Genomic DNA, 24,199 nt, shown 5'->3' with positions numbered 1-24,199 from the left:
CCAGCCAGTCATGCTCAATTATGATCAATACCTCTGCAAAGTTGTTCCCACCTCCTGGAAGGCCTCTGCTCTCTCAGGTCCCCTGGGATCACAGCCCATCACCATCACTCAACCTCAGCCTCTGGCCCCAGGGAGACACCCCAAATCCTCACCCTCACACCCCCAAGCCTCCCATTACCCCCCTTGGCCTTGGGTGCACAAAAAAAACCTAGGGAAGAGCTTTTCTTCCCCTTTGCACCTCCTGCAAACAAACTGACCACGGAAAAGGCTTCAGCCAAAGCTTTCAAAAGTTATTCCATGTCTATTCTGGCGAGACAGCTTCTTTTTCCTTAGAAAACCTAAAACCATCCCATGTCCTGCTACCACAGGACACATCTCCAGTCTAGCTGGAGGTCTCTAGACCTGTTGGTTCCACAAAATCCACCTCAATGGGTACATGAAAGATTCAGCCACAAACACTCGAGCAAAATTCTACAGCAAGAAAAAGTAGGAATGGATTGCAAAGCAACAAGGAGCAACACCCTGGGCCTTCAGCATCCCATGGGTGAGGACACATCCTGAAAAATGAGGCCTCTGGCTGCCCAGCTCCCCAGGGTTTTGTGAGCAGACACAGCCCCAGCCTGGCTCACGCCGCGTCAGGAGCACTCCGGTTCTGCGTCAGTCCCACGGCACTTATCTCACACTCCCCTGTCAACAAAGTATGGGGATTGAATTTTAACAAGCTGGAGGCTGAAGTTCTGCTCTGTGTCGTGCTAGTGCTGAGCTCAGTGCCTGGTGTGCAGTGATCTGCTCTGTGCAGGGGGAGCAGGGATAACCCAAGGAAAGATGTTTGCCCGCCAAGGCTGGGCAAGGAGCCCCCGCCCCAAGGCTGTAAAGCCTCTGCTGGCACCTCAGAGAGTTGCATGTTCAGGATGCAGATTTTTCTGCATCACCTGGCCCCAGTGACAGAGAATACTGAGTTCACTGATGGATCTGGAGTAAAAAAGAATAAGTAATGGCAGGACAGACTGTCCTTCTGGATGATGCCCAGCCCCAGCAGTGACTATCTGAGAGTGCCTGAATCCAACAGACAAAATCACACTTAACCTAAGACCCAGACCTGCTTCTACCTCCCTCTCCCCACCTGCAAGTCTAACACTGTTTTCATAGTTATGCTTCAAACTGAAGAATTGAAAACCCTGGATTAAGTCCTTCTTCAGCTTCAGAGTTTACTCAAGCTTACTCATCCTCAGGAGCTTCACTAAAACTCCCCTGGACAAGCCCTAGAGCAATGGTAATCTAAGTATTATGCTAACCATGCCAGATGAGGCTTTTGAATAGGAAAACTCCAGAAAAGATATTTAAATTAACATCTTCAAAGACTAAGATGTAGCAGGGACCTGAAGTGGTATCTGCAGCCAGTTCCTTGCCTCTAAAGCAACCATGGGAACATTGCTAAGCACAAATTGATTTCCCAGCACAGGCATTTGTTTCAGAGCATGAAACTAGTTGCTCCCTCACCCTCTGAACTACACAGGACAGAGGGAAATAAAGCAGGAAATGATTAGAAAGATTAATAGTACAGCAAGACCTTGATCTTGTGATAAAATGCTCCTGATACCCAACTGGGCAGCAGTATCCAAATTCCTCAGGCTTCTTTACAGTATCAGCTCTCCAACTCTGAAAGAACAAATAGCAGGGAGGATTTCTGAAGAGATGAAAATGGTACATTTTCAACAGCCTGAGATGATTACCCACAAAATAGCAACAGCACAGAGGTAACTGATTGCCTCCCGGGCAAAAGTCAAAGTCTTTGCATCGTGGCTATGAAAGGATACCGAGATCAAAGGGAAAAAGGGAAAACTCTATTTTAGGCTGTCAGGAGCATAAAGGTCCTTCTGGCCCCTTGGCATCATGAGATACCAAGACACAACTGAAATCCTTCTTATGCTGCACCTGCCCAAGATCACTGTGCAGGAAGGAGAAACCCTTTATTCCAGGAGCAGGATGCAGCTCCTGCTTCATTCCCAGCTGAATTTTGGCAGCACCCATGCAAACACCACCACTCCCACCAACAGGAGCCAGGACACAGCAACCACAGTGTGCCACTGGTGCCCTGAAATAGGAAGTGAGATAAGCCAAACGCTGAGTGAGGTGTTATTAATAACACTTAGCTATTGATTGCACGTTACATCTTCAAGCACTTCACCAACACTAATTAATTAAGGTGTTTTCCATTTAATGTGGGAAGGAGACTACAGCAAAAACATATGGCTAAATGGACTGACTGCCTGATTGAGCACAGCAAGTCATCACCCAGACTTCGGATTTCCACAGACACTGCTTTTTGAAACCAAAGTACTGAAAACACAGGTGCAGGTTGGGCAAAGACACAAAGCCAAAAGATCAGAGGTGCACCCAGCACAGACAGGGAGGTCACGGCTGACCACTGACCTGCCACAGCACCTGCTGGGATGCTCTGTTTGCATCCCCCCCCTCATCCCCAGCATCCCACCCCACCACTGCAGCCTGACCTGCACCACCAGGCACATCTTTTGCTCACAACCAATCCAGCCCACCCTAATTCCAACAAGAGCTGCGACACGAGGGTGCTGACACGCGGCCGCACTGACGTTCCCCAGCGCTGACTGTAATTGCTGTGCTAAGAGCTGGGGACATGAAGTATTGATTTCCACCCTGATCTGCATCCAAGTTTAGAGAGGCTGCAGCCAAAATACTTCTCCCAGCAAACTCGCCTTTTAAAAGAGACTGTCAGGACTGAGAGGTTCGAATGATTAACGCTCTCGCTGAGGACTGTAACAATGCACAAGCTCCATTCCTGCCCACCTACGCACACCCACCATCCTGCTCTCCCTCTTTGCTGAATTCTTCCAGTTTTGATTTAAATTACGGAAAAGAGGCCCTCGAAGTGTACCTTGCCACGGCAAAAATAGCTCATTGTAGCACAGAGAAGTCTCATTGTGCACAAAAGGGGCAGAGCTATTACCTCGAGCTGTCTCAAGCTGTACCATAATTATACAAATAACACATTTGACAAACTCAGGATTAATTACCGACTGAGCAGGGCACAGAGACACGCTCACCTCCTTCCACACGACTTGGGACTGACCTGGAGCACCTGCCTACAGTGCTCTGATCAGCAAGCTCCTTCCTATGAAAGAGTAGAAATCCTTCCCCGTGAGGGTGGGGAGGCTCCAGCACAGGTTGCCCAGAGAAGCTGTGGCTGCCCCATCCCTGGAAGTGTCCAAGGCCAGGTTGGACAGGGCTTGGAGCAACCTGGGGTAGTGGAAGGTGTCCCTGCCCATGGCAGGAGGGTTGAAACAACATAAGCCTTAAGGTCCCTTCTGACCCAAACCATTCCATGATTCTATAAGCAAAGGGACTTGGTGATTCCACCACGTGCTCCTGCACCAGGACCAAAGCTTTGGCCATCCAAGCATTGCCACCATACCCCAAATTTGCACTTGCAGGTAAGTGGCTGCCACCCCATTCCCCATCCTCCTGCCTGCCTTTAATATATTTGCATAAATCAAACAGCTTGGCAGCCCTCCTACTTAGAAGACACACAACAGCAGAGCTATTCAGAGATTCTTGTTTTCACCCCATCCTTCCGAACATCGTCTCCAAATCCTTGAGGAAAAGCATATGGCTCACTATAGATATCTCAGGCCTGTCTATACAAACACAGAGTGATGCAGCAGAGCATTTATGGCAGTGTATAAACAATAGTACCAAACTCAGGGAGGAAACACAAAGCAGAGCAAATCTAATTGGTGGGGTTTGTGGAGATCAAGTACTCTCCCCCCTCTCCTCCCTAAGCATGATGAACACAACACTCTTCAGGTGTAATTTTACACTTAACTGATTGGCTTCTGCTACAAAACCAGTGGTACATGGCTGGGCATATGACAGTTTTAGTATTGGCCTCTTAAATTTGTTGTGAAGGAAAAAAATTCATCTACAGCCACAAGGCCACGTAGTCACACCTTGTTGGGGAAGTGTCCTTTCTCCTAACTCCTGGGCATCAGCACTCTGAGCTAAATTTGCCAGCTCAAAGACTGGGAAGGTGGACCAAACATCCAGCAGCCATTGAAAATACCACTCTGGCACCCAGCTGAAGATGGGTCCACTCGTCACAGGGACCCCACAGCTCTGAAGCACGTGTAATTATAGTTATTAAGCAGAAACACGCACACTTTGGGGAATGGAGTGCGTTTCTTTGGCACCTTTACAGTGTACTGACTGTTTCCCAGCGTGCTGATAGTAAAGGAACACAAAGAGGAGTTTTTCCATTGCTAGGCAGACTAGAAAACCTCTGAGGAATATCAAACAGAAGCCCTAACCCTTGAAGAACCTCACAGACATCCCTCCCTTGCCGGGACACGCTGCAGGAACACAGGCAGTGCCCCTCTGCAGAAACACACCCTTCTTCCCAGAAGTGTCCCGAGAAAAAACGAAACCAAACACTGAGTACACACACAGAAATCAGCGTGGACGAGAGCAGCCAAAGCATTTTACCTGCTTTCCTGGCTGGAAGGCTGCATTTCCACGTTCATGCCCGGTACAGCATGTCACCATCTGCATTCCTGATCGCCCTGCTCCACAGGGGAGGATGGAGGCCGGCATCCTCCTTCTGCCCTTTCAGCAGATTTTTAAAAAAGAAAGCTCCTCGGTAGCCTGGCTGCAGAGTGTGGCAGAGAGCGGCTGAGATTATACCAACAGCACAGCAGCTCAGAAAATACCTGCCCCACACAGGTAACTTCACTCCCTGCATCCCCCCAGCCCCCGGGAAGCTCGGCTGGGTCCAGCCCCTGCTGCACAGCAAACCCACCTGGTGATGGGTTAACTGTGTTTAACGAGTGCGATTCACACCCCACACCCCCGCTACCGAAACACAGAGATACAACAAGCTGCATGGAACACATTCGCTAATTAATCCCTCTCAATCAGTTTGCATTAACGCCACAAACAACAATCGCATCAGTTCCAACCACGACGGGGTGGGGAGTTGGAACCAGATGATCTGTAAGATCCCTTCCAACCCAAACTGTTCTGTGGTTCTACAATTCCATGAACGCATCCTGGCGGGAGCAGCGATACCCACCAGGAGCTACGCTACCTTTAAAAAGCTTCCCCAAACCGCCACTGTTATTTTAAATAACGCTGAACCATTGTACCAAGAGATACTCACAGTAAATAAGTAACGAGTAAATAACAGCTACTGACGTTTTTATCACACAGGTGTAAATTCAGTTATCGAGAAAGGGGAGGGCTTGCACTATTTTTGCTCTGACACCAAGGCTGCTCGGGGTAAATTGTCATGCAAGCTTGTAATTATTTGGGAAATATACAGAAACGTTTAAATACGAATATATACACAGTACCAGTGATCACGACACACTTTGATTAGTAGGGAACTGAATTTCAGCGCGGGGAGAGCAGGACCCCACCACGAGCACTGCAGGAACGATTCTGTTCTTCAACCTCCACGCAAAGCCTCCTCCCGCACCCCCTGCACCCCCCTTTTCCACGCTCGGCCCCCCGGCTTGGAGACAACTTTTCAGGGATTTGGGGAGCAGAGGGGGGGGTGCGCATCGCACAGGGGCTGTTCGAGCCTCCCCCCGCTCCGTGCCGGGGTGCCGGGTGTTCGGGGTGGGCTCCCGCCGCCGGGCGCGGCCCCGACCCCGCAGCCCCCCCGGACCCCCGGGACGGGACGGGCCCGGAGCGGGGCCGGGGGGAGCGGCGGGGCCGGAGCGGCGGATCCGCGGCGGTAACATGGCTGCTTTCCTACCGAATTACGAAACCGGCTGTGCGAGCGGGGATTACCGGGGAGAGCCGGCGTGGGGAGACCCCGGGGCGGGGAGCGGCGATGGGAACGGAGGGGGTGGCGATGGTGGCGGGGAGCACAGCGAGGGGACGCGGGGGGCGGCGAGGCTTCGGGGCAGGGATGGGGGTCCCTCCTGGTGCCGGGGGGGGGGGGCGCGGGAGCCGAACGAGGCGCCAGCAGCGAACGACCCATCTCCAAACCCACCGCCCAACCCGCAACCGGGGGGCCCGACGGGACGCGCCCCCCGAAAACACACAATGAACAATAACAGCGAGCGGAGGCGGCGGCGGCCGGGGGGTGCCCCCCGTGCCCTGAGCCCCCCCTCGCCCCCTGCCCGCGGCGGGACCCACCTTGAGCGCCGTGCGGGCCGTGCTCCATGGCCGGGTCGCTGCCCAGCTCGGCCAGGCGCCGGCCGGTGGCCGCCAGCTCGGCGCGCAGCGCCGTCACCTCCTGGCCCGCCGCCTGCAGCGCCCCGTCGATGCGCAGCGCCAGCTGCTTGTTGTCGTCCATCATGTGCAGGATTTTGGCCTGGGGGGAGGGAGGAAGAGGAGGAGAGAGAGAGAGAGGTGAGAGAGGGAGCGGCGGGCGGGGGGGGGCGGGCAGGGGGCTGAGCTGGGCGGAGGGGGGGGCAAAGGGGCTGCCGAAGGGGGAGCGGCGAGAGGGGAGTGGGCGGTGCGAGGGGGCGGCGCGAGGGGAGGGGGCTGGGGGGGCGCGAGGGGGGCTCTGAGAGAGGGGGCAAGGGGATGGGGGGCTCTGCGAGGGGGTGCAAAGGGGATGGGGGGCTCTGCGAGGGGGTGCAAAGGGGATGGGGGGCTCTGCGAAGGGGTGCAAAGGGGATGGGGGGCTCTGCGAGGGGGTGGAAAGGGGATGGGGGGCTCTGAGAGGGGGTGCAAAGGGAAGAAGGATAAAGGGGATGGGGGCTCTGCAAGGGGGGGGCAAAGGGGAGAAGGATAAAGGGGATGGGGGGCTCTGCGAGCGGGTGCAAAGGGGAGGGAGACAAGTGGGAGAGGGGCTCTGCGAAGGGAGTGCAAAGGGGGGGGGGACGATGCAACGGGGGCTGCAAAGGGGACGAGGATCTGTGCAAAGGGAAGGGGAGTCCGTGTAAAGGGGTGCAAAGGGAAGGGGATCTGTACGAGGGGGGGGGTGTGCAAAGGGGAGCAGGGGCAGTCTGTACAGAGGGGGTACAAGGGGGCGGAACAGGTTGTACCGGGGGGGGTGGGGGTACCCCCTACCTGTTGCCCCCCCCGGCAGCCCGGAGGCGATCGCGGCTCGGCCGAGGGCATCCGCGGTGGGAGCGCGGCTGCGGTGGGGCGGGTTCCCCCCGCCCGGGGCGGACGGACGGACGGACGGACGGACCCTGCGGCGCCCGCGCTGCGCTGAGAGCGAACCCCCCGCCCCGCCCGCCGCCCCCCGGGAAGTTCAGGGGTGCTGCGGGGATGCTGCAGTGCCCGCGCCGAGCTCAAAATGCCACTAATGAAGAGCCGTGCTGCTAATTGCGCGCGGGTCGTACCCAGCAGCTGCCTGCGGCAGGTGGAGGAGAACGGGCTCCAAAAATCCCCCTGGAAGGATTTCGGCGGGGGAGAGGGAGAGCCACCTGAGCGCTGTCACCACTGCAGTAGCGTTAGTGCGAGAGCTCTTACGCTGGCGGTTTGCGTGGCACGAACCCAGGGTGAAAAATCGAGAATTATTGGTATCATCCATTCACTGGCGACTGCTAGAGGGAGCGCGGATGTTTCCCTGTGCCTTATCCATCCCTCTGAGGGATCCTCTTGTGTGTTTGCCAGGGCTGCAGCAAGCCTGCAGAGCTGCCACCCTGCCCACAGCAGCTTGCAGACGGCTTCATCCCACTGAAATGAGATCATAAAATCACGGAATGATTTGGGTCAGGAGGGACCTGAAGGATCACCTCGTTCCAACCCCACCCCCAACCTTCCACTAGATTGCTCCAAGCCCCATGAGCAGGGGTGCTTTGGAGACCATGGTCTGCATGGCTTTACCTCCCCAGTCTGTCCATGCATCCCAAATCATGGTGGGGTTCTTGGGGTGTCCTGTGCAGGGCCAGGAGTTGGACTCGATGATCCTGATGGGTCCCTTCCAGCTCATCATATTCTGTGATTCTGTGATCTGCAGGCAGCAGTGCTGTGGGTTGTCACCTGAGCCACCTGTACCCGGAAAAGTTCACTAATTTAGGAATGCCATGGGCAGGAGCCCCCACGTGTGGGGTGGGAGCCTCACAGAAACGGGAGTGGGTGTGGGAAGCTCAGCAGGGAGCTGGGAGAGTGAGCAAGAGCTCTTGCCAAGGGAAAAGCCAGAGGAAATCACGACCCGTAAGGAAAGGGGGAGAAACAGTCCTGCACAATTTGCTAAACCCTCCAGTATTTGCCTAAATTCAGGCTTTTGGCTGAATAAAAGGAGAATTTTTGGCAGTTCCTTGAACTTCACGGTGTCCTTCTACAGCACCGCTGACACTGCAGAGCCCTGAGCCAAAATGCAGCAGAAAGGATGAAAAAGGGCTCCCCTTCTCAGAGAGCTGCAGGGATGACTCTGGGAGAGGCTTGACATGAGATAAAGTGGGAGAACATCATCATCCCACGTGGTGACGTCCCGAGGGAGTGCAGGGATGGGGCTCTGCAGGAGCAGAGGGTTTGGGGTGCAGAGTCCCTGGGCAGCTTGTGGGCACTGAAATCGGGTAAATCTGTCACGTCAGTCGGCTGAAAAACATCACTAAGTCAGCCTTGGTCCCCCAAACCCTCAGATCTGATCTGGGGCGTGGGTACAACCAGTTCTCCAAGAGTCAACAGGGTCGAGTCCTTATCAAGTGGCGTCTAGGCCTTACATCCATCCGGATCAATCCCTCTGGATATTGTAAAACAATAGAAAAATCTAGTATTTATTCAGAGAAATGGAACAGTGGCTTTTCCAAGGGACAGTTATTTCTGACTGAGAGTTTCCAGCAGTGTCTGCAACCCAACCCCTCGTGCTGGGCCAGGGCACTCGGAATATCAGTGCAAAGGTCTGTTTTCCTTAATGAATTCCCAAAGGGCCAACAAACAACCCGCAAGGAGAATAAATGCAATTTTTGAAATTCTTTCTTCGGCATCTCTGCAGCCATCCCCAAACGAGATAAAGTTCTTTAAGTATATATAGAAACTGAATTCTAATCAAGATAAATGCCCGGTTTCATACCTAATTTGCATGAGTATGTGCTGCAAACTGTGCTTGCAAATGGGAGAATTATGTATGTAACCAGATAACCTGAGTGTGCAATCCCAGTACCGTATATGCAAAACTTACTCATTGCACTTGAATAAAACTTAAGCTTCAGCAAAAAAGGAACTCAGCTTTAAAGGACCAGCACATTATTTTTATCATAAAAAATCGGGTTAAAGCTGATTTGAACCTTCCAAGAACACATTTAGCTGCTGAGGCAAATTCCAAATTATGTTTCTTACTCAATCTAACCTTAATAATAGACTAGTTGAGCTGCTGCACTGCCAGAGCTGGAATTTTTTTAATTTACTGGCGAAGAGAATTTCTACATTAGCGCCTGGCTATTTAAAAAATCTGTCCTAAAGTTGGCTGTGGACTCATGTGTGAATTAAAAACCTCGCTTTAAAAACCTTCATTACTACTTTCGAGTCCTCCTGAATTCCCCTGAAGATATCTTGAAAGATTTTTCCCCCTTTCCCATGCCTCCTCCCATCCTGACTAGGGAACAGCTGAGTCCATTAAAATTGATTTCAATCTCTCAGAGCAGAATTTGATTTCTCCAAGTTTCTGCCTGGAAAGAGCATGGAGTGTCCCAGCAATCCAGAGGTATCAGCTGGTGGAAAATGAGCAGTGCAGGCACAAGGATGAGGCATTCCCAACCCAGCTGGGTTGTGTTCTCAGTCAGAAGGCCAAGCCTTTGCTGGAATACTCAAAATTGGGATGAAATGAAACTTTAGGAAATTAATTGTGCTTCATTTGCCTTCTCCCATTAGTTTTAAATTAACAAAAAATTGAATTAAAAGGCAATTTCCCAACATTGCCTTTTTTGGTTTTTTTGTTTTGTTTTTTTTTTTTTTTCTTATTTCAGCTTTTACCAGGAGCTTGACAGCTACTCAGGGAGCCTGTGTCCCAGATGGATGGGATCCTTGGCCATGCAGCTGAAGCATGGAGAGGTTGGGAATATTTCCTAGGGACACACAGGAAACCTGAGTCAATGCCAACAGGTCACAAATCTCTGTTCAGCCTCAGCTACACTCAGCATCTGTTCAGGTGGTGCAAGGGAAGCCTTGAAAACCTGAAAAAAAACCCCTCAGTTTTGGGCAACATGTTCCTGTAGTGACCTCACATGCAGGCAGGCCATTCCTCAAGAACATGGTAATGGAATAAACAAGGATGGAGGAAGATTTCAGAGCACTACCCTTCATCTCTGCTCTTGTTTCAACCTAAGGAGTGCAGTAAAGAGAATATGAGAAGATTTAGGAGATGAAAAAGGGCTGAGAAGCACATGAGTACCATTCAGGCCTTCCAAACCCTTTAATTTGCTATTCAGATCACCGCTTTTTATGGTTTAATATGTACAATATGCAAAGGAACCAGTTTAACTAAATGGGAAAACCCTTCTGTGTTAAGGCTGAACGTAATCTAATAGGGCCCTTTGACTTGATTCAATTAAATCCTTCTTTTTCCAATTAAATAATCAGCCAGAATTTAATAAAAATGAATTTCAATGTGTCATCCTGCAGAATGATGACCCCTGTGATGGGGAAGGCTTATGTAAATTCTGCTGATCGCTTTTTATCTGCCTCTGCCTCTCTTCCTCCAAAAAAAAAATTGCCTTCTGTCTGTATATTTACATTAATTTCTCATCTGCTCCATGTATCTCTGTTTGCAGGAACAATCCCAGCTCAAAGGCCTGCGAGTATCAGCAGCTTCTCTCAGCACATCCTCAAAAAGGGACCTTCTGTGATGGGAAAAAGGTCTCCAAAGCGGGATTTTCGATCCGTGCCTTGGGTTTGTTATGCCCTGGCACACGGTAGGGCAGAGAGAATTTGGCCCCTTCCAAATGTCACCAGAGGCATCTGTGTGGCCATTCATCACCGAGACAATGCAGCCCAGGACACCAGCAAACTCCAGCAGCAATCCTCAGGAAAATCACAGCGTGGCCTGCCTTCCACAGTCTCTTCCAGCATGTCTCCACTAAGCAACTCCCATCAAAGTCACAATAGCTGATAATATCTACAAGTTTTTTTCCCCCTCTGCAAAGGTCACATTATTATTTCTATTATTTATAACTGGATTTCACCCCTTCTCACTCATAAAAGGCAGAGCACCAATTCTTTCCTCCCTCAGCTGGAATATAGAGCAGCATCTTAATGCAAACCTGGCTGATGTGGTGCTGCTGTGCTGTAATAACTTAATAACTTATTAACTTTTAAGTTATTAAAACAGAATTAGGCAGAGCTAAGCATGGACAGGTTAAAAATGTGAGCGAATATTCTGTTTTTTCCCTGTGATGCTGCAGTGCCACATCTCCCCATCCCCAGTTCTGTGCGGGTTGAAACAGTCCTGGCGACCTTCCTGTGCATCCCCCGGGACCGTGAAAACAAACCCATTAATGTTTATAAAGTGTCTCAGACTGGGGGAATTACATCACCACGGCCAGATACAAGCTTAATGGATCAAAACAAACCCCAGCTCCAAAACCCCCCAGCTTAGACGCATCTCAGTTACCCGGCACAAACCTCAAGGAATCCTACTGAGAAGGGATAATTGAGGGAAAAATGTGATCCCAGAGATTTTTCTCCAGTAAACCCGTTTCACGTTAATAGGAAGCAGATTTCTAGACCCCTCTGCAAACAAATGACTTCCACAGCATATTTCACAGCTGAGAGCATCCATGGCACCAGCTTTACACGCAGCCCCATTAAACCCAACATTTGTTTAATGAATTACAGCAATCCACGAGGCCGGGGACGTTCAGCTGTATTTAAATGTTTATGGGGCAGACGTCAGCAGCCAGCTTTGCATGGGCAGGTATCGGTGTCAGTGCTGAGCTCCCGCTGCAGTGCACTCAAAACTCGGAACATGTTTTGGTTTCTGTCTTCTTACTGAGGGCAAATTACCCCGGAGTTTGGTGGTCTCTGCTAAACATAAAACTGTTTGGATTAGTGTCAATTTGGGGTGTTTTCTTTCTGACAGAGAGAAACTGTTGCACATCTCGCACCTGGCTGGGGTTGGTCCATGCAACTGAGAGGCGAATTAAGCCATTAAAACTCCCAGTCAAGCATGTTTGACGTGCTGCAGCTGTTTCCAAATGACCTCATCCTCACCTCAGCAGTCAATATATAAACCCTGACAAAAATCTGACTCTGGTCCACCCTCCTGGTTCAGCGTATCCCCCACTGCAAACTCTGTGTGAAGTGCTCCTCTCACGGCACAGCGAAGCAGCAGCGAGGATGTGCTGTGATCATTTTGCTTTCTTGAACAGATACCTCTGACCTGGGATGGTCTCCAGCCCAGAAATCCCCACCCAGGAGCTGGTTTCACAGAATCACAGAATGGTTTTGTTTGGAAGAGATTTTAGAGACCATCCAGTCCCACCCCCTGCCTTGGGCAGGGACACCTTCCTCTAGCCCAGGTTGCTCCAAGCCCTGTCCAACCTGGCCTTGGACACTTCCAGGGAAGGGGCAGCCACAGCTTCTCTGGGCAACCTGTGCCAGGGCCTCCCCACCCTCCCAGGGAAGGATTTCTTCCTCATATCCAGTGTAACCCTGTCCTCTGGCAGTGTCTGGGGTCCAGCCTAACCCTGCCCTTGTCCTGTCACTTCAGGTGAAGTCTGTATGAAATGCCATTTCCCCATCCTCTCCCCATCACCAATTAAGGGGGAAAGGTGTGGTTAGGTTTTTTCAGAACTGCCAGGGTGATTTGGAACATCAGGTCCTGCTGACTTACTCCAAGACATCCCCTGTCCTCTTGGGAAGGGGAGAAGGGGAAGTCTGCAGAGACATTGGCTTTGCAGCCCCGATTTCCCACCTGTTCAGACACTGTTACAAGGCTCATGTGAAAACTTCAATGAGCAGGGAGAATGTAAAGCACTCAGATAGCAGGATAATCAGGTGTCACGAAAAAAATTCTGTGATCAATCAGCAGACAAATATACACTTAAATTGGGTGTTAGTGGGACAGATGCAGGAAAGGTGATTATGGGTTGCCTCTGTGTTTCCTTCAGCAACAATGATGACACGCCAGGGTGGGTCACCCTACCCTGCCATTAATAGAGCATCAGCATTCATCTGACAGCTTCTTTGTCCTGGGAAGTCAATTCAGAGGAAGATTTGACATTAGCAGGAGGCACAGTGAAATTCAGACACCTTTGCATTTTCATGACCCTCCAGATGCTTTATCCTGACAGATCACAGGCAAGCTCGCTGTCCTAAATTGGGCAGGAGGCAGGAATAAATATTTGCACCCATCCCTTTCGACTGTGGCAATAAACACCATCAGCAGAACCAGTGGAAGAACTGCCTTTTGCTCCCTTCCTGGAAAACAAAACTAAAACCAGGGCTTGCAGGGCAGAGCCACGGGAAGAGTCAGCTGGAGCATCATGGAAAAGGAAGGTGATGGATAGAAATGTGATTTTTTTAGTGTAATATTTGTGATGTAGATAAAAGATAAGATTTCAAGGGTGATTCATGCCTCTAAAATAATCCTAAAATTAATGCAGAAATAGAAAGCTCCAGAGAGTAACAGAGGAGGGGGTTAAGATGCACAGCACAGTGTCCCCCACTGCCACCCACCACCCAGGGAGCACATGAGCACCACGAAGTTCCCATGGGTGGGTCAGGGGCCAAACAGCACAATCTAGACAAGAGTGAAACTCCATTTATTCCTGCAAGGCAGAGCATCTTTCCCTTTCATTCCAAGTGAGAGAACACACACTCTGGTGTAGGTGTCATTGTCCTCCCTTGTTCTGTCGGTCACACCTGGTTTGGGGATCACCCCACTGCCAAACCAGTTCCTTTCACAACACAGGAATGTGCTGGGGAGTGTGGAACAATACAACAGGCCTTTTCCCCTCTCTTTTTTCCTGGTTTTATTCAAGATACTACCAGCAGGGTGGACTAATCCTGTATTGCATAAGATTACAAACCTACAATTACACCCCATCAGCCTATGAAAGACCTAAAAATACACACCTAGATGAAATTTCAGCATTGAGAAGGCAGCTGAGAAACAAGAGTAATGTTCCTACATGTACACATTACATTATTTAGAGTGGTGTTTTAAGGCTTCAGCATGTACTCATTGATTCTTTGGGGCTTGGAGTGTCCTGGTGTCCATCTCTTTAAGTGTCCATAACACAGGTTGGTGGAGTCCTCAGCCCTGTGAAAAATGACACTTTTCCTGCATTGAGAGAAATCCCTTTAGGTCAGATAACTCACAAGTACTTTTTTTATTTTGTTTAGGTAGGAAAACACTGCAGATATCATTCCACAGGATGGGGAAACCTGGGCACAGATGGGCTGAAACAGGGTGTGAAGGGCACTTGCAACCCATGGGACACACTGAGCCTTTCCAGTTAAATAAGGAACAATTCCTTCGTCTCACCACAGAGTTGATTTACCCTAATGGAACACCCAGCCACAGAAGGGCAGGGGAAATGCATCTTCTAACAAAATCCCTTTAACTTTGACATAGATTACTTATAAAAAAACATCAAACCACACCAAATACACAAGTGTGATAAAATATCTCAGTACAAAATCAATTCCGAGGCGATTAACAGCCTTTGAAAAATTGGGGCTTTAAGTCAGTTCGTGGCAGGGATCAAACTGAGCTGCTGTCAACTCACTTGGGCATTTTACTTTGCTTCTGATATCTGACAGTTAAAATCACCTAAAATGGTTCCCATTATTCCTACATTTTCTCCTTTTTGTTCCCCAGGGGAGCACCACACAGCCAGGCTCCCATCCCAGCCCGCAGCATCGCTCCCCATCCATGGCTGGGGGAAGTCCCAAGGCTGTCAGAGCTTCCTGATCAGTTCCTACACTTTGGGGGAAAGCTGGAGGTAAGGCTGACCAGCTGTGAGCTGCCACAAGTCCCTCTGGCTGATTCCCAGCCTGTGGTCCCAGATGAATAGCACTGGTCATCAGCTGGAATACCAAAAGGAGCTCAGTCCTCCACAAGAAAAGTCTTGAAGCATTATCCAACCCTTCTGCTAGGTCAGGTGAGACTCACTAATATTAATAATATTTATATTAATAGCTTTTCATGAAAATAGGGAAGTCTTCCCCAAGCCTGGTGGACCAGAGGAGAGGGAGATATATTCAAATGGTGTCTTGGTGGAGCAAGAAGGATCCAAGGGAAAGCTGATGTTCTTATCATGGAATCACAGAATGGCCTTGGGTGGAAGGGACCTTAAAGTTTATATCATTCCACCCCCTGCCATGGGCAGGGACACCTTCCACTAGCCCAGGTTGCTCCAAGCCCCGTCCAGCCTGGCCTTGGACACTTCCAGGGATGGGGCAGCCACAGCTTCCCTGGACACCCTGTGCCAGGGCCTCCCCTCCCTCTGAATAAAGTGTGGAGAGAGGGATCATTACAGGTGGTCTCAGAGAAAGCCAGGGCAGATATGTAGTAATGTCCAAAAAAAATAAGGATGCAAAATGCTAAGGAAATAATAATTTTTAAAAATCACAGCTGGATGGATTCCTTAGAAAAGTCTAAGGAATGTTGTGAAGCTCCAGTGGATGCAGGAGGTTCTGTGGGTACCTGCACATCCATCACCCCAAAGTCTTGAGGACAAGAAGCTGCAGGATTGTTGGCAGAGGGATTTTAAGAAGGTGATAGATATAAAACCCATCAAAGGCAATTAAAGCAAGCAGGACAACTGCCAAGCTCTCGTGTTTGCTCACTGTCAGTGGGTTTTATGGATACAGAGATATATATCTGCAAAGCTATTCAAGTGCATTTAATTTTTCCAGTACCCACGTACTGCAGCCTGTAAGAGATAATATGTTTATCCTCCAGAGTTCGTGACTTCATTCTGCAGTACTTGGCTCTAGGGTGGGTTTTGTATTATTAACTTCCTTCCAGTACATACAGAGAACAAAACCTCTTCCCACTGAACACCCTGGGATGAAGTTTTGTCAGGTGTTAAGTGCAGTTTGTCACACGCTGCTGGAGGCCAAAGGTGGGGCAATAAGCCTGGAAAAAATCTGGGACCTCGACCCTGAGATGTGAGCTGGGGTGTGGGGAATGCAGGATGGAGGTGGGGGCTTGTTCTGTCACAACCCTGGCACAGGCTGCCCAGAGAAGCTGTGGCTGCCCCTGGATCCCTGGAAGTGTCCAAGGCCAGGCTGGATGGGGCTTGGAGCAACCTGGGCTGGTGGAAGGTGTCCCTGCCCGTGGCAGGGGGTGGAAGGAGATGAGCTTTAAGGTCCCTTCCAACCCAAACCATTCTGTGAGTCTATGATAAAACCTTTTTGAACATCCACATTTATGTTTTCAGACTAAATTTTTCGGCCTGACCTTCAGTGAGATGGGGGTGATGCTGAATCCCTCACACCCCTCACTATCCAAAAGCTCTGGACAAGCAGGGGAAAGGACTTAGGACTGTTTCACTGATTTTTTTTTCCCTTCTGTTGCCACCCCATTAAAAGTAACGGTTCATAATCTGCACCAGACCAGCTCGTCTCAAGATAAAGATCTGCCTCGTTTGCAGCTACATAATTAGCAATTACCCTAATTTCACTTACATTAAATTACGTTTTTTTAAAAATAAATGTTATCTTTTCTGACAAAAAAAAAAAAAAAAAAAAGGCAGCCTGGGTCTAAATCAGACTGTTTTATATAAAGCAGCAGCACCATTATCCTGCTCTCAGATGTAATGTCTAGACACTTTTAATGAAAATATTCATTATTGCTCATTTGCATCTCTTTCAATTCCAGGACAGAAATCAAATGAAGATGTCAAAACTGGGCTTCCTCTGCCTCAGGCAAAACGGAGCCACGGTGACCCCCAAGTCCCTCCAAACGGGAGCTCAGCTCGTGTGAAGGGAAAGCATCTCTGGCATCCTCATAACTGAGGGCAGCGTGAGAGGAAAGATGAGCAAGGAAAATCAGAGGGAAATAATGGTGTCGGGATCTGGGGCTGAGATCTGCAGCTTTAAAACAAGGGGATAAACGGGGGGATCCCAGCCTTACACTGCAAGATGTGTTGAAATACAGATGTTAATCAGGGTGGTGGTAACTCATGTGGGTTTAGTGGAGACAGTTCCCAGAGATAAAGCACATTTTAAACCTACTCCTTACTTGCTATTAACAAAACTTTCCATTAGTACAAGGAAATATATAATATACCTCAAGCACATGCTTCACTGAGCTTGGAGAGTAAAGATAAAATAATCTTTTTATAGCAAATAGGAACGAATACTTAAAAATAATAAAAAGTTGGTGAATATTCATTTGAACTCTTAAGCAAATTTGCCCTTGTCATATTTGCATCTCTCTTGTGTTCTCTCTCTGTGCAATGAAGTTTTATTAGCATGAACATCCACAGAAAGTGAATGTGAAGCCTGAATACCCATGGGAAATGAATTTCAAATTCACTTGCCGTGTGCAGTCACCCAAGAAACTCGATCATAATTGTTTATTGTACTTAAATATTTATATTGTTGAAGCACTTGTTAGATAAAAGGGCCGCGATGCTCCTGTGTTGGGTGCTGTTCAAACACTGTCCCAGGCTACAGGAATTACCTCTCTCCCCAGCAAACACCCGGGTGTGATGGGTTCAAGCAAGAGAGGTGAGATGGCAGGTGCCAAATTCCAAGGTCAAGAACAAGCTCTGGGTGAAAGATCAAAAAGTTTCTCTTAATTTTTCCTGGAAAACTGTGGAAGTCGCGGCGGACCCACCAAATGGCACAACCTCACATGGGTGTGTTCTCACAGGATATTTGAAACAGAGTCAGGGATTTCAAGTTCATCAGAAGCACTGTTTGGAAGGTTTTTTAGTGCCTGCAGTCCTCTGGCACAGACTCCAGCCTTCGCCCCGAGCTCGGATTTCAGCAGTGCCCTCAGGCTTTACAATGGATTCTTACATTTTCTGTTCCCCTCCCCTGCCCCCCATTTGCATCTATAAATGCACCCACGGCCACTGCCTCCCCCAGCAGATTCCATGGCTCTGGAGCAGGAATCCCAGCCCAGTTAACACCTTCCCATCCCTGCCAGCAGCAGCAGTCCTGGCTGTGCAGGGCAGTGTTTGCTCCCAGCTCATCCAAAGACACCTCTGGGGGTTTTGGGGAGAGATGGGGGGCACTTCCTGCAATAGGGGACCCCTGTTTTGCTTGGTCACAAATCTTCTGTGCCCCACAGACCCCTCAGCAAGGCCGGGATACCCCTCCCTGATCCAGCACTGACTGAACACACCTCCAGACCAATCCTCACTACATCATTTTTCTCTGTTACCTGCCTCGGTCTGGACATTTTTATGACTAAGAGGAGGAAAAACTTCAAGGTCAAATCCCTGCTGGGAGCAGGGCAGGGATCTACACACTGCACCCGTGGACTGGAGCATGAATTACCAACTATTAAGGGCTGCTGAATAAAAAAAACCTCCTAAAATTGAAGTTCAAGTTGCAGCAATAAGGATACACAGGAGAGAAAACTGCATTAGGACATGCACTGTCTTACACAGTCACTTTAATCTGGATTCAGCAGTAGGAGGAGGGGACTTGGAGCTGCCCCTCAGAGCAGGGTCAGGTCTCCATCAGCTTCTTACACACAACTGTGTCTTTTAATTATCACCCACTGCAGTCAGATTAGAGTTGCCTGTGTCAATCTGCATTTGTGACACACGAGTTCCCTGCTCCTCCATGGACAGAGCAGGTGTTACTGGCAGGGTAATTACACACCATCATTAACCAGCAGCAATCTCAGTTGCCCCAAAGATGCTTCCAAGATTGGATACTGGATTTCACAGCTTTTCCTTCAAACACAGGCCACCGAGGGGACACTGGTGTGGAAGTGGAAAGATGCAATTAGGGATTTGTGAGAAGGAGAAGAGGAATGTCTTGAGCAAACCAAGAGAGCTGTTGCTGACACCACAGCAGGAAGAGGCAGCACTTGGGGCACCCACTCCAGGAAAATTGTTTCTAAGAGCTTGAGCTGCTTGGAAATGACATTTGAAACGCAGGGGGTTGGAAAGGGGAAGAGAAAGAAATGGGCACTGTGGAAGGAGATGAGTTCTTGCAAGGTGGAATAACAGGGCTCCATCTCTGCATGGAGCATCCTCACAGCAGGAGCAAAATGGGGACCCCCCTCTGCCCAGAGAGCTCTGAGGTTCAGGGGCACAGAGGGCACTGCAATACCCACATAACCTCATTTACATACTTCTTTATCAAATATTAAATAAAAAAAGAGATGCCAAATGCAATGGGCAGGGTCTCCCTGCATGGCCAAGTCCTCTTGGCTCTCCACCCCTGTGGCAGAAGATGCCACTTGTCACAGGAACAAGATGGATGATGATGGAAAGAGGTTGAAGGGCATAAGCTCAACATGTGGTGCAACTCCACACTCACTACTGTAAGAAAATAAAAGTGCCAAACAGACCAAAACCACCTTTTCCAGGAGAAAAAATTGTTGGCTTCAGAGGAAGCCAAAGTTGGCTTTTACAGCTTGAAGTGGTTAACGATTTGGTTTCTTTAGACCAAAGAATTAATGGCACTGAACTTCACAACAACAACAAAAAATTAAAGGCACCCCAAAGAATGTTCTCTTAATTGTAGCAGCCCGCTGCATTAAAGCTGCTATAGGAAAATTCATTTACAATTCAGCTATTAAATTGCAAACCATTACCACTGCTTTTATGGCTTTATATCCCTCTCACAAATTTATTGTGTAATTACTCGGAGCAACAGGATCGTTTCTAGCAAGCGAAGTTGAAATAAGGCACCCATTCTAAAACCCTCCCAATTCTGCCTTTTCCAGATAAAATTTACACAAAAGAGGAAAAATGTTACAGCACAGTTTTCTGCCTGGGGTTCTGGGGCATTTGAGGACAGAGCTGGATTCTTGGCTATCAGAAAGGTGGGATGGAAGTGCCCTCCCCCAGCAACTGCCATTTCTTGCTGTAGGAAATGGAATTGCTCTGGAGGTGTTGGGACTTGCTCCAATGGATCTCTGCAGCAGCAGGGATGGAGCTTGAGGACCTGGCATTTTCCCACCTGCCAGGGGGCTCAGCCAACCCCCAGCTTAACCACTGCTCGTGAAATAAACCATAATAAAATTAAATTTTAACAAAATTACACTCTCTGCCTCTCATTTTCCACCTCGGCAAAAGAAATTTGTAAATAAATAAATAAACTCTTGGGCATCATAAAAAAAAAAACAAACTTGCATAAAGGGGCATTAAGCATTTCCTGGGCAGAATGACTGGATTATTGTTGGAAGATGCAAATAAATTCACATCGTGTGCCTCTTTTTTTCCCTCCTTTTTCTTTTTGTACCACCCTCATCCGAAGGAGGGGATAGCATCGGTATCCAGCTCAGGAATCTCTTGGGCAGATTAAAGACCCAATTATGCTGGATTTGGGGATCCAGCCTGAATCCATGGGGCTTCATAAACCCCAGGATTAAACACCCAGCAGCTCCCAGCCCCTGCAACCACTGCTGATCACCAGCAGTGACCACAAAACCATCTCTTTGGAAGCAATTCCCTTCTCCCATGGGTTTTTTTTCTATCCTGATCTGCCAGGGGATGTTTCTCACCTCCTCCTAATTACCTGTGATCCTACCTGGGAGCTCACTGCAGGCACATTCCCTCAGGGATGCACTGAAATAGGCACTGCAGTGCTTTGCTGAGCTGGGCCCTGGGCATTGAATCCAAACTCAAAAAAAAAAAGGGAGGTGAATGAACAAGACTTCATTTTTTTCCTAATTATCATTATCCCTGATAATAATAATATTCTAATTATTATTATTATACTTGCAGTGTTTATATTTTTGTTTCGGAAAGGAGACTTTTGGGGGTCCTAAAGGCTGGTAAATGCAAAGAGAAGGCAAAGCAAATCAAGCAGAATTCCCAACCCCATCCCACCCTGCTGCTGCTGCCGGCTGGAGATGGACACGGTGTCCCAGCAGCCTCGTGCATCCTAATGGCACAGAGAACACAGTTAGTTATGCAGGAGACATCTCCCCCAGCTGGCACATGGCAGGGGGCTGGAACTGGATGATCTTTAAGGTCCCTTCCAACCAAAACCTTTCTGTGATCCCGTGAATTGCTCCTTGGAAGGGCTGAATGGCCCAAACCTCCCCCTCCCGCGCTCCCGATTCCCGCTCGGCTCCTGCTGCCGGTGCTAAAAGGGTCTGACTTTGGGGGATTGTTTAATATCTGCTCCAAATGTTTGCTGGGGGTATAATGACATGATCACCGAGGCCAAAGACACTGTGGTTACACAAGCACAGCACCCCCCTCTCCCCAGTAAGGATGAATCCCTGCGAGCAGTGGGGGGAAGGAGCTGACGAGCCGGGATAATTTATTCTGCTGAACCCAGTGCCTGCCAACTCGGCTCAGCCTGGCATGGGATAGGCTTACAGGAGCAGCCAGGCTGGGATTTGCAGGGAGGAGGAGGAGGAATCTGAGTGAATCAGATACCCAAATCTCACTGGATTCAGCAGGAACTGGCTTTTCAATCAGCTCGGGATCATTTTCCTTCTCGTGTTTGTCTGTTCTCTCAAGTGCCACTAATGAGTGGGGGTGATCAGTGGAGAAAGGGTTGAGTCAAAAATGGGGGTTTGGGTGAAGTTACTGAGTAACAAAACAATTAAGAAGAAAGATACAGGGAGTGAAAAAAACCTAACCTCTAAATTTCCAATGACAATTGATTTTGTCAGAAGCTGTTGGCCAAGGGAGAGACAAGATCGTCACACACAGAGACTGACCCAGTGCTCTGCTGTGATGTGTTCCCAGCTCCACTGTGCACCACCACAAGGAATTCAGCAACTAATAATGGTCTTAGAATTAGTAAGTTTGGAAAAGCCCTCTAAGATCACTGAGTCCAACCCAGCACTGCCATGTTCACCACTGAACCGCAGCCCCAGCTGCCACATCCCCAGGTTTTTGAACACTTCCAGGGATGGTGACTCCACCACTTCCCTGGGCAGCCTGTTCAAGTGCCTGACCACCCATTCAGCGAAGAAAATTCCCCACCTGACCCAAGACAGCTGAAGGAGGAAGGATGGTAGTGGTATGAGGGCAGGGGTCGGGTGCACGAAGAGCATTAATGGTGAGAAATTCCATCTCTGCTCCCTGCGGGCACCCAAACCTTTGTCACATTGTGGATGGAAAGGAGCAGAGGTGCCCAGTGAGGGCACCCCCCAGGCTGGGGAGTGCAGGGCTGGGGGGGTAAGAGCAGGCAGGGCTCCAGCTGTGATTTGGGTGCTGAGCCCTCCACTCCTGTTTGAAGGCACCCGGTCCCTGCGTGTGCCGTGGAAGCCACACGTGCCACGGAGCCAGCAGTTGCTATGGAGACCAAGGATTTTCTTAAAACTCCTGCAAAAAGGAGACAGAGGGCCCAAGAAAGCAGAGGAGCAGCATCTCCTTGTAGGGGGGTTAGGGCTGTGCACAGACACCGAGCTGTGACACCACCTCCGGCTGTGCAAGTTGTTCCCTCCAAAGGGACCCCTGTTTGCCCCAGGGTGGTGATTTCTGTACCTTGCAAACATCATGTTCTGCCTGTGCTGGCTCATCTCTGCCAGGTGCCAGTCTCATCCAGTAATCACTTTTATTCCTACAGTCTCCAAGGGTTGTCTAAAAATGCAGCTCCTCTGTCAACAGAGAAACTGGCTTTTAATTGCAGCCCTTCCAGCAGGGGATGGAGCTTCTTCCTTCACTGATGTATTTTTTAAATACATGGAGAAGCCACAGGACTGGCAGATGGAGCAGAAAAGCCCCCCAGTTATCCAGATCACAGCCCAGCACTGACCCTCCATACCATGGTGCTGCTGGTGTGGGATGGGGAGCTGGAACTGGGTTAAACCCACAGCCTAAAGCTCTCTTCCACGAGTCCCTAAATGCAGCTTTGCCCTTTGATATTTTTAAATGCTGGTTTGTCCCTCCCCAGCCTCCAGGAATTGAGATAAATCAATAACCCATCAATTCTGACAGTGGAGCTCTGTGGTACCCAAATGCTGGGGGTGCTACTCCCCAGTGATTCATATGCAGGCAAGCAGAACATTCCCAGACGGCTTTAAATGAAGTGGCTGGCAAAATCCCCTGGGAATATTTAGTTAGGATAAGAAACATATAGAAACACAGCTTTTTGGAACCATCTCTCAGTAACTTCAGTTTCCATAGTGACTAATGTTTGTGTTTATACCCAGTCCCTGTGTTTCTATCAGATTTTGCTTCATGCAACAGCTGTTCCAAGTCATTTCACCAAGACAGATGATCCTGATAAGGAGCAAAGTTTCCATTCTACACAAATGCACATTTATTTAATAAAATCCAAAGAATTCAGACCCGGAAAAGATCCCGTGCTTCAGAAGATTGATTATCAATGCAGCCAACTGATGGGAAGAGAATGAGAGTGGCCACAGAATAGCTGCTGCCTAATGAGAGGGGGAGAAAAAACAGAAGAGAAAATAAAGGAAACAATGGTGAAAACACCAGTAACTTTGTTTAATTTGGCCACAAGCTTTCTATCCCTGGGCTTTAAGCACCAATGTGATGGCTACAAATCTTGCTGGTTTGGAGATGTCAATACAGTGGCTCCAGGGGGGCTGTTGGACTCCCCCCCAGCCTCCTGCCACCCCTCTGGATCACCTCATCCCTGCAAAAGCTCCTGGGAGCATCCAGAGGAACAAAATGTAGACTAATCTGGGCTTTGGGATCTAATAAACCACTTTCCTCAAATATCCCATCACTTTAGCATTTATATAATCACCCAATTTCTATTTCAATGTAAATAATGATTATTTTTGATTATTTTAATTTTTTTGTTGTTTTTCTTAAATAGGATGGCTCATGTTTAGCTTCTTGGAACAATCCTTGAGACTTATTTTAGCTTCTTTATTAGATCAAATAGAATATGAGCTCCCTGGTTGGATCTAGGCTTGGATCAAGGTTTGAACCAAGCCTCCACAAAGTCTCCTTGGGATTATCACCTTGCCCTGGGCTGAGCTTGTACTAATGACAGAAGGCTGGTGACACAGCCACCTCGGACATCTCATGCCTCTGATTTTTCCCTGGAAAGACCAAAGTGTTGGGGATGTGCAGGTGAGGCCAGGAGGCTTTGGAAGTGTTGGAGATGGCACCTCCTCTCAGCACCTGGGCTGCCATGAGCCTGTTGCTGCCTCCCTCCTGTGCCTGGGTGACACCACAGC

At 49.2% G+C, this 24,199-nt stretch overlaps 1 protein-coding gene across 2 annotated transcripts in view; it reads right to left on the bottom strand.

The window, feature by feature from the left end:
- The window catches only part of KAZN (kazrin, periplakin interacting protein), a 200,652-nt gene that overhangs the window by 78,495 nt on the left and 97,958 nt on the right, over window positions 1-24,199 (bottom strand). Inside the window, exons 1-2 of one of the 2 annotated variants that reach the window (XM_064678653.1) lie at window positions 7,060-7,158; window positions 6,178-6,355 (exon numbers count right to left, since the gene is read on the bottom strand). In XM_064678653.1, the coding sequence (XP_064534723.1) occupies window positions 6,178-6,355; window positions 7,060-7,110 (229 nt within the window). In that variant the 5' untranslated portion in view covers window positions 7,111-7,158. Of the gene's footprint in view, window positions 1-6,177; window positions 6,356-7,059; window positions 7,159-24,199 lie in introns of those variants that run through there. The other variant, XM_064678651.1, reaches the window with a different exon arrangement.

This window comes from Pseudopipra pipra, chromosome 22 (assembly GCF_036250125.1).
Source record: "Pseudopipra pipra isolate bDixPip1 chromosome 22, bDixPip1.hap1, whole genome shotgun sequence".
Taxonomy (NCBI): Eukaryota; Metazoa; Chordata; class Aves; order Passeriformes; family Pipridae; genus Pseudopipra; species Pseudopipra pipra.
This window is presented reverse-complemented; position numbering and strand designations above follow the sequence as displayed.